The sequence below is a fragment of the Rousettus aegyptiacus genome, unplaced genomic scaffold (assembly GCF_014176215.1).
Source record: "Rousettus aegyptiacus isolate mRouAeg1 unplaced genomic scaffold, mRouAeg1.p scaffold_m13_p_6, whole genome shotgun sequence".
Classification (NCBI taxonomy): Eukaryota; Metazoa; Chordata; class Mammalia; order Chiroptera; family Pteropodidae; genus Rousettus; species Rousettus aegyptiacus.
In genome coordinates, this window is record NW_023416309.1 from 59,781,617 (window position 1) to 59,791,910 (window position 10,294).

The window sequence follows — 10,294 nt, forward strand, 5'->3', positions numbered from 1 at the left end:
CGCCACAGCCTGCTCGCCCAGCCCCCTGCACGCGCGCCCCGCGAGCGTCACACACGCGGCACCGGGGCGTTTTCAGACGTTTGCTCCGGGCGAATTCCTACGAGTGGCTCCGAGGTCACGTGGAAGGTGTCCTAAAGATCTGCCCAGCTTCCCTCCAGGCTGCCGACCCCCTCTGCATGTCTCCGGGCAAAATGCAAGTGTCACGCAGGCTCACAGCTCGCTGGGGCCACCGCGGGCGCCTGGGCCGGAAACTGCGTTTGAACGCAGCGGGCGAGCGTTCTAATTTGTGCTGCTCTAGAACGGTTCGGATAAACGTCATTTCACGGTGAAAGTGTCTGCCGAAGCTCAGCTGCTATGCCGTCACCGACACATGTACAGTCACGTCACCGCTGTCACGGTGCAACGAGCCGGGAGAGGCCCCGAGGAAAGCCCGCCTCGCCTGTGCAACACACACACTTCCGTAACAGACGCTGAGCACTTAAGGCCCTTCCGGCAGGAGCTCGGCTGATGCCATCGGTGTCAGGAACGAGTGTGACTGCCCAAGCGAAGGTTCATGTGGCAGTGGGTGGCTGCCCTTGCTGGGACATGCTGAGCACAGCCCTGTGGGCGCGACGCTGGGCAGAGGCGGAGGGACAAACCCTCCATTTCCCACGAAAGACGAACAGCCCTGCACCGCCTGGCCAGAGCAAGTCGGCGCCACCTCACAGCCCCCCTGTCCCTCGGAGCCTGCGCTACAGGACGCAGGTGCCACTCAACCAGCCCCTCCCAATGAGAGGGCCATGGACCGCTCCCAAGGTAAGTGTTTCAAAGGAAACGAGGATTTTAAAAAACTGTTACATTTATTTTAATACAACTGAATTTAGTGAACAGCATATAAAGTGTATCAAACAGGCAGCCTTCGAAACATGCTGTAGAGAAAATAAAGAACTCGACAAGGGGGACTGATCCGGTTTAACGAGAAAGCCTTTATGACATGTCATTTTAAACCATGTGTAAATACAGTCACCTCTGAAAGATTTGGCAAAGATTTATTTTTTCCTATTTCCAGTCTTTTTAAAGTAGACACAGATTTGCTTAGGATGCAGCCGGTTTGAAGAGCACGCGAAAATCAAACAGACGACCCCCAGTTCAGCCGCCTGGAGCGGGACGAGGACGGGGCCGGGCGGGCGGCAGCCTCGTCACCCGGGTGGTCGCTCAGCCCACCCAACGACAGGAAGCAGGCTAGCTGTGCCGCACAGGGCCGCCCCGTGCCCGCGGCTCCGTGTACTGCGTGACCAAGGGCGGCGGCGGGCAGTGGCGGTCTTCGGGGACAGCCACGCCCGCTTCCCGCAGTTCCACTGGAAGGCCACAGTGTGGGTCTGGGTGGACCTCTACGGAGTTCATCTGAACATCAATGTCACTCACTCTCCCGAAATATTTAGTGTTTTAACTGAATTAAGGTCACACGATTTTGTTAAAATACTACACATATCATGACGAGCACGGTAAAATTATTTATACTCAGCTATCAGGATATCTTAAAGAAAACGCACTACCCGATTACAGTAGAAGCCAGCGTGGCATGCTCACTAGCTGACCCCACAGGCGCGACGACAGGTTAGCCTGGCCGCGCGTCCGTCCTTTTGTCTCACCGGGATGCAGCGTCTACAGAACACACACACACAGGCGGTGTGGCCGCCGGGGACCGCGCCAGCTCTGCAGCTGAGCCGCGAGCTCCGGTGTCCACCCCGCTCCGGGAAGAAGCCGACTCCAGCTCGTCATCAAAAGGTGCTGGTGGAGGTGGTCAGGCGCCGTCCGATGTAGATCCTGCCGGGGGAGGGGCTGGCTGAGTGCGGGCTCGTGACCCCACAGCCCGGGGGCCGCCGGCTCGTGACCGCGCGGGGCAGGGAGGGGCCAGCTGTGCTCTCCCAGCGTCAGCGTGAGAAGCCGCGCGTCTGAGCGCCTGGCTCTTCGGTCACTGCAGGAGGCGCAGCACCTCCCAGCAGAGGTCCAGAGCGGCCCCCAGCACGGCACGCTGAGGGGCAGCCGCAGCCCCCGGAGCGGGCCGGGCCCCGGCTGCAGCGAACGTCTGTTTCTGAGCGCACGGGGCCCTCCCGGGCTCGTCAGTGCACACGCCCTCACGCGAGCTGGGACCCAGGGCCCGCGTGTCCGCTCCGGGGCCAGAACGCTGCGGCGGCCAGGGCGGGCACTCACCCCAGGCCGATGGCCAGCAGGTGCGACAGCAGCAGGGACGGGAGGAAGACCTTGAGGAACTCGGCGGAGAAGACGCCGCCCCGCTTCATGACGCTGGTGTTGCGCATGCTGAGCGCGGCCGTGCGCCGCGGGCGCCGCAGCAGGAACTCCCTGCGGGAGAGGGCTGTGGCAGCGAGGGCGGCGGCGGCCCGCGGCCCGCGGGGTGCGGGGCTGACCGGGCACTCACTTGGGGGGCACGTTCTCCGGCCGACTCGACCAGTCCCAGATCCAGTCGGAGTTTTTCTTCAGGATGCTCTCCACCTCCTTCCTCCTCTCCAGGTAGTCCTCCTCCGACTGTGACGAGGCAGCGGCGAGGGCGCTGAACCTGCGGCCCCGCGGCGGGTCGTGCCCCCTGCCCCCCCACCCCCGCCCCGGGCACAGACCGCCCCTCGGGACAGTCCCACCCGGGAGGCGGGGGCTCCGAGAGCCGCGAACACTGCCAGAGAAGCGATGCCCACGAGGACGAACGTGACGAAGCCGCCACGGGCTCCGAGACGAGGACAGGGTGGGCCTGAGGCCGCGCGGCCGGGCGCGCCCCAGAGAGCGCGCGCAGGGCTGAGAGGCGGGTCAGAGCGCTCTGCTCGGCTCCTGTGTTTACTTCTGTACCCGAGCATAAAATTTTATAGAATCCAAAAAAGTTAACGTTCAGCAAATGCTCCGGAGCGCAGCACTTTTTCAAACCAACCGTGTGGCTGCGGCACGGTGGCCGGGCGTGGCCTCCGAGGGTCCGCAGGGTCGGCCAGCAGGGCTCCCTGCGGCTTCTGGAGCCTCGGCATCCCGACATAGCCTGGGGCACAAGGACTCCTATGCTGGCTGGGGGAGGGGACCAGGACTGCCGGGGTCACTAGAAAGCGCCCTGGGGAGCACGGCCAGGGCACACGAGGCGGGTCCTGACTGGAGCCCCACACGCGGACCCCAGGCGGAAATCACAGCCTGGTGGCCCGCACCGCCCAGCGCAGTGCGGGGACTTTCTAGAGGCACGTCCAGGGCCAGTGAGCGGCGTCAGCTCCACACCCATGAGGGTGGGGGGCCCGGGGGGCCTGGGCAGCCTGCAGGTCGTGCCGACTCCGCACAGCAGACCCCAGACCCCGCTGCCCACCTGCAGCCAGGCCGGGCGCAGGGCCACCCTGCCCCACCCCCAGCCCCGCTCCGCTGGCTCCCTGTGGGCTGGGTGTTCAGGGTGCCCCCACCCACAGCCTAAAAGACCAGAGACGGCCCCAAGCCAGACTGCTCCCCACCACACCACCGTGGACCCCAACTGCAGGCGCCCCGCCCGCCTACCTGGGAGCTGTTCTTTTCTCCGGTGCTGTGGCTGTCGGCCTCGGACACTCTGTTCGTATCCTGTGGGGTCTGTGAGCGAGGCGGGCTGCGGGAACGGCGTGAGTGAGGGCGGGAAGGCCGGACGCACCGCCAGCCTCTCCGTCAGAGAAGCGGGGCCCACGGGGAGGGGCGGCCATGCTCCCCCGCCGGTGCCAGTCCTGGGGGCGCGTGGGACGCCGGAGGTGGGGGGCCTGCGGTATCACACAGCCCCGGGAGCACCTGACCCCGGTTCTCAGACCCGGCCGCGCTGCCCTGGCTGGCTGGCCAGGCCGAGGACGGGCCAGGATGACCCGCCTGACCAAGCCGGTGGGGGAGCCAGGGCTGCGGCACCCTGCCCCCCGCCCCCGGTGCGGCTCGGCGTGAGCACCCACCTGTCGCAGTGCGAGCTCTTGGAGCTGCTCCGGCCGGACTCGTGCTGGGCGTCCAGCAGTATCTTCTCCATGTCCCCGTTGTACATGGAAGCCGAGGCCGGGGCGCTGCTCGCGAGCCCGTTGCTGCTGAAGTGCAGCTCCACCCACGAGCCTGGGGGGCAGCGCGGAGCACGTGAGCCAGCGGCATGTGCCCTCCCCTCCCGGGTGCGGCCCGAAGGGCGCCCCGAGCCCCCCGCCGAGCACGGCCCAGCCCCTCCCTGGCCAGGCCCACGGTCAGGAGGGTCCCCTGGGCGCGTGCTGTTCTGCACTGAACGTTGGAACCAGCGGGGTGTCAAAGGAGCTTGAGAGACTGACAGTTTTTTAAAGGTTTCAACTCTCACCAACCCAGTCCCACGGCAGCACGACACTCCGACCCCAAGGCCCCAGAAACCTCACGATGGCTGCAGCCAGACGAGCGTCAACACGACAAAGCTGATTTCTGACTCCACTCAGGCCGTCCCAGCACTGCGGAGGAAGTGAGCTCAGCGGCCATACTGACGTGAACTGAAAACTGCCATGCTACACATGCCACACTTACTTATCCCGCCAGATTTCACAGATTCAAAGACCTGTCTTACTAGCACCAGGTCACCTGCTCACCAAGACACAGCGCAGAAGCCACGACCACGCCGCGCCGACCGCAAACCCTGCGCGTGCAGCCGGGGTTGCAAGCGAGGCTTTGCCTCCCGAGGCGCAGCGTGTGCGGCGACCGGGATCAGCTCTCTCCCGCCCCAGGCCGACGCGGCAGGCTGCGGTGACGGCTGGGCCCGGGCGGCGTGTCTGCCCACGGGCCCTGCAGAGACGGGGGACCCTGTGAGGTGGGTGTGGGATGGCGGGGAGGGCCGCTGGTCTTGCCTGTGCGTGTGTCTTGCAGTTGGAAAGGTGAGACAGTTGACGGAGGGAAAACGGCTTTGGCGTGTCCCACGGAAGGACGGGCAAGAGCTCTACCGGGACGGCACGCAGCTGCTGCCAGGGGCGTCCCAACGGCGGCCGCGACCCCGCGGCCGGGAGGGGCCGGCCCCGACGGCAACCCCACGGCTGTGCGCGGGGGCCGCCAGGCGCATGCGGGGGCACCGTGGGGGGGGGGGGCAAGGCTGCCACCGTCCAGAGCCGCACGGTGCACGCCGCCACCACGCGGCCGTCCGGTCCGGCCGCCCGCCCCGCACTGGCCGCTGGCACCGCCCCACCGCGTCCCTGCAGGCTTCGCAGGGACACAGACCGAGGAGCGGGGTCACCAGGTGCGAGCAGCACACACGTCCAGCGTCACCAGGACGGCGACGCCGTCCGCTGCGGCTGAGCCGGCAGGCGGTGCCCCCGGCAGAAGCGCGTGTGTCACTCCGCACCCGGTGTCGTCGGCCTGCACCCGCAGCCACCCTGTGCGGGGCGCTGGCGTCTCGGGGGTTTGCTCTGCATTTCTGGTCACTAATGAGGCGGAATGTTTTTCTCACGTTTACGGCCATTTTAATGGCATCTTTCTAAATCGGCGGCTCAGAAGCCTCGCCCTCTCTGCTGAGCAGGCCCCTTTCGAAATGCTGCAGGAGTCCCGACTGCGGGGACGGCCACGCCCCGCGTGAAGGTGCTGCAAGGCACCACCACTGTGCGTCTGGCCCCCTTACCGCCCCCCACCGTCTTCTGATGAGCGGCAAATCTTGGGTTTGTCTTTCAAGTTTTCGATCTCCTCCTGCCTGAGGCCACGACAGCGGTCTGTATTTCCGAACTGCTGTATTGTTTTCGCATTCCTTTGGACCTGGATTCCACGAGCCTGGATCTCCAGCCCCTGACCAGCCTGCCCCCGCTTCCCCCCTGCACAAAGCAAGCAGCGCGCAGAGCCCGCGTCTGGGCCGGATGGCTGGCTGTCTTGTGTCACAAGTCTGTGCGTCCCTGGTGTGTGTACTGCGCGAAGACCCTGGAGGACAGGTGCAGGCGGGGGAGGGCGAAGGCCGGTGGAAGCCTGAAAAATCCGCGTACTGGGAAAACCATGCGCTAGACTGCGGTCGCCCTCACGTTACGACAACCATCGCCCAGAGGTGCTACCCTGTGCTTGAGCCTACAGGGCACTGACAGGGACAGAGCAGCTGGTCCTCGAGCCAGCACTGCATTCGGGATGCCCGAGGACGGGAGGCCGCCGCCATCACTCCGCGAGCGGGAGCGCAGGCCACAGAGCAGCCCCTGGCGCCAGGCGGCCTCTCTCCAGACGAGTCCTGGCCTCGCCCTCCATGCTGGTGGCTGCAGAATGTGCCCAACCCCAGACCCGGCAGGAAGGTGGACCTGCCGCCTGTGCACCAGCCTCCCACGTGGCTGACCAAACATGCCACCAGTTCGTTTCCATTGGCTTCGGGCTTTCCTCGCATCGCAGCACACAGCGGGCAGGCGGTCCCTCCTGCTGCCCGGGGCTCCCTGGACAAAAGCCTACGCCACTCAGGGCCGGCATGTCAGGCTGCAGGGACGCCCCCTCCCCCTCCACCACCACCCGAGGCCGCGCACCGCCCACGTTTGCATCGGGGCTGCCATTCCCCAGCTGCGCTGACACCTCCTGACCCTGATGCGTGGACTTTAAAACACAAGCCTGACAGCCCTTCACCAGCCTTCCTTCCTTCCTTCCCGGGACTCAAGGTGACAGCCAGCGAGCCGGCTCCGGCCCCTGCGCTGGCACCGTGCCGTTCTTCCAGGTTCCGTCGCGTACTCAGGTTCCGGGTCTGGCTCCGTGTCGCCCGGGCTGACGCGCTGCCCACTCGCTGACGGGCCTGGCACGGCCCGAGGCTGGTTACCCGAGCCACTGACGTGCGGGCGCTGCCACGCCCAGGGCCAGCTCTCCAACACCACGGCGGTCCGCCACTCCCATTCTGGACTGTCCACAGCAAAAGCACTGGATCCAAAATCTGCATTCCAAGGAATGATTTACCAAAGGACGCAAGTTTTATTATTAACCTGCAACGACTGAATGGGGCGGCGCCTCCCGGAGAGCGAAGGCGTGCGCCGGTCGTCCACCCACAGCCCGCAGTGACGAAGATTAGAGTCACTCGGGATTAGGGCGCTTCACACTTAGCAAACGTCCTCAGCATCGCAAACAAGCTACCGACAAACTGGTATAACTGGGCGTCAGGAAAAAGCAGACAGCAGCGTCCTGACCGCGGCAGGTCCACACTCCGACCGCAGGCCGCGGGGCCTCCTCCCCCCACACCTGCCGGCGGCTGCCTCCACGAACAGGACACCGCGAAGAGACACCGCACGTTGCAAGTAGGGTTCAAGCTCTGCGCCCCGCAGGCGAGACTCGTGCCCCGCCCCAGGCCCCGCCCCTGCCGTGGCAGAGGGACGTCCCCACGCCACTGCCGCGCCCCACCCGGTGCCCCCACCACAGCCCCACAGACTAGGGGGGCGGCAGGTCCAGGGTGACAAGGGGAACCCCCTGTGGTGCGTCCCCACCGCTCCCCTGAGGCCTGGCCCACTGCCGTCCCCAATTCTTTTTTTTTTTTATTCCTAGAAATCTAAATGCATTGTTATTGCTGGTTTTTTTTTTTATTTCCTTGGTTTCATACGTATGAAATCTTATCTTTTACACATAGTGGTAATTTACCTCCTCCTCCTTGACTTTTATCAAATTTCTTATAATAATTGTATTGGTGAGGATGTCCAAATCAACTTTGTTTATACCTTGTTTATTTTGATGAGTTTACGCGACGTAACCTGGAAGAACGGCACGGTGCCAGCGCTGGCTCCCTCCCTGCCTGGCCCTCCGCCTACCTGACATCTCCTATTTGGAGCGCTGGGGCCGACCCCCAGAGAGCGGATTTTGAAAGAGCTACAGCAGCGTTGATGGCAGCCAGGGCTGAAAATGACTGGCTAGGGGAGGGACAAGCATTCCGATGGCAAAAGGAGGGATCTCATGAGAACAGAGGACATTCCAGAAAGATCCTTGGCCAGCGGGAAGGCCGGCAGGGCTTCTTCCCTGGGGAGGTGGGAGTTCGCTGCCGGCTGGGGCAGGCAGGAGACGGAGGCCACCACCAGTGATGTGATTTCAGACACAGTCACCTGGCTAGATAATTCTGGTTCCCGGTTCCTACCAGAAGCTGGGTGACAGGACTCTACCTGCCACTCAGGCTCCCAGCACCCCGCTGGCACTCAATAGAGAGCCCCCGATTTTTCCTCAACTGCTGTCACTTGCTTGCCTTACTTTCCACGTAACCTCGGCCTTGCCATGACCATCTGAGAAATGCGGGGGGTGGGACAGATTTCAAGGCCTGAAACCTCTCTGTACTCCCAAACCGCACATACCATAGCTGGCCTGCAAAAAAAACGCAAACTATTCTTTGTCCACTCGAGTTGCCTATGACAACAGAACCATCTGACCACCTGCGATACAGCAAGGGGGCGGGGGGGGGGTTGCTTCCAGCAGCCATGCTCATAAGAGGGGCTTCCTGAGCAGGCCACCAGGCACCTCACGGGCTCGATGTCACATCGGACTGTCACAAAGGTCGGCCCCCTCGTGCACCTCAGCTGTCATAAAGAAGAAAAAGGCACACAGAACGTCTTGCAACTCAACAGTTCTAATGATAATGGACAGAGTGTGAACAGGAAAAAAACACAACGATTTTGCTGCTGACTCCTCAGGGAAAACATTTGGTCCCTGACTCCAAGCAGAGGGAAAATGGCTGCTGTTGTGGGTTCCACTACCAAAGCCTTCTCACTTCTGGCTCAGAGGTAAACAAGAGGGACCCAGATCAAAACACAGCAGACAGAGGCCACGTTTGCATTTCCCAGGGCACTGGCCCTGGCCCCAGTGACTCCTCCCACACGGGACTGGAGCTGGGACTCGGCTGCGGGCTGTGAGCAGTGAGTGCCCTGCCGCACGTAGGCTCGGCAATGGCCAGGAGAACCCTCACCGTGAGTTTCCACTCTCGCTGTAACCATCTTTTTATAGAATAAACAAAACGCAAAAACAAATCTTTTAATTCATGAGCTGGCTATTCTGCATTGCCCATGACTCAGCAGTCTGGTGTGTCAGAAACGAGATCTGAGCCCCCTCGGGAGTGCCCGGATCTCTTCCAGGGGCTAATCGGAACCACTAAGTAAAATATACACACTAGAAATTAAGTCGGTTGATCATTACAAAAAGGATGATTAAGGCAAAGAGTTTATGAAACACCCCTTGGATCTTTTGTGAGTAAAGACAGGAAAGGAAAGGAAAACAATCAATTTCAGAACTTTGAGATTACAAGATTTTTAAAATGTAGTTTTTAAACATGTTACACGATGCATTAACCAAAGTCTTGCCTAATAAAATCTTGTTTTGAGAACTAACAAAAAGAATTAGCAACTCAGGAAATGTACCAGAATAACAAAGATTTGAAGCTTCACTCTCAAAGGCTTGAGCAGCCCTCCCCAGGGCCGGCCGACCCGCCCGGTCTGCTCCGCGAACTCTTGCTTCAGAGAACGCGAAGGTGGGCGCCGGCGCGCTCCCTGCCCCCGGGCCCTCCGGTGACTCGATGGACCAGGAGGAACGAGGCGCAGGGCATCTCAAGGCTGCCACCCACTTAGCGGAGCCGGGGTCTGGGCGGCAGGCGCAAGGCAGAGGGAGGCCCCGCTTCTGCTTCTCAACCCGCAAATCACTTCTGAGCTTTGTTTTGTCGTGATCCCCCGGGAGGAGTGGGACGGGGACTTGAAGAGGCCCGGTCTCGCGCCTGCCCGGTCCTGTGCGCGGTCCGTCCGTCGGTCACCCGGCTGGCGCGTCAGCACCCCTGGGACCCCGCGCCCTCCCCGGGGGCGGCCCAGCGCTTCGCGGCAGACGCGCTCGCCACTCAACGCTCGGCTCGGCCTCGCTCGACCCGATACTGGCGCGAACGGCCCATCGTGACCCAGAACGCGGCCCTTAGAGGCTGCTCGGGCTCGGGAGTGACTTCGGCGGCATTCGTGGCCGCGCTGCGCTGGAGCGCTCAGGCTGCCGGCGGGACCCGGGGCGCGCAGGCCCGATCCGCGCGCCCGCCCGGCCGCCCGCGCGCAGGGCTGGACCCGGGACGGCGGCGCCCGGTCCCCGAGCGCCGACCCGCCCCACGGGCAGCGAGCAGCCCCGCGTCCTGCCCGCCCGCGCCCCGGCTCGCGCGCGGCTCACCCTGCAGGCTCTCCTCCTGCACTCCGGGGGTCCCGCTCTGCGACATGGCGCCGGGGGGAGGGCGCTGCGGCCGGCGGGCCGGGGCCGGGCCCGGGCGGGAGCCGGAGGACGAGTGCGGGGCCGGGGAGCGCGACGGCGTCGGCCCAGGGCCCCGACTGACTGACGCGCAGCAGCAGACGCCCGGCAAATAAGCGGCGGCGTCGCCCATTGGCCGCAGGGAGGGGCC

General features: G+C 63.5%; 1 protein-coding gene across 1 annotated transcript; it reads right to left on the reverse strand.

Moving 5' to 3' along the window:
• Positions 1 to 820: 820 nt before the first annotated feature.
• BNIP3 (BCL2 interacting protein 3) lies at positions 821 to 10,294 on the reverse strand. Its single transcript, XM_016157548.2, has 6 exons — positions 10,069 to 10,294; positions 3,924 to 4,074; positions 3,514 to 3,598; positions 2,420 to 2,526; positions 2,194 to 2,343; positions 821 to 1,806 (listed from the first exon to the last, which is right to left on the reverse strand). The coding sequence occupies exons 1-6, from the start codon at positions 10,274 to 10,276 to the stop codon at positions 1,761 to 1,763; spliced, it is 747 nt and encodes a 248-aa protein (XP_016013034.2). The 5' UTR covers positions 10,277 to 10,294; the 3' UTR covers positions 821 to 1,760.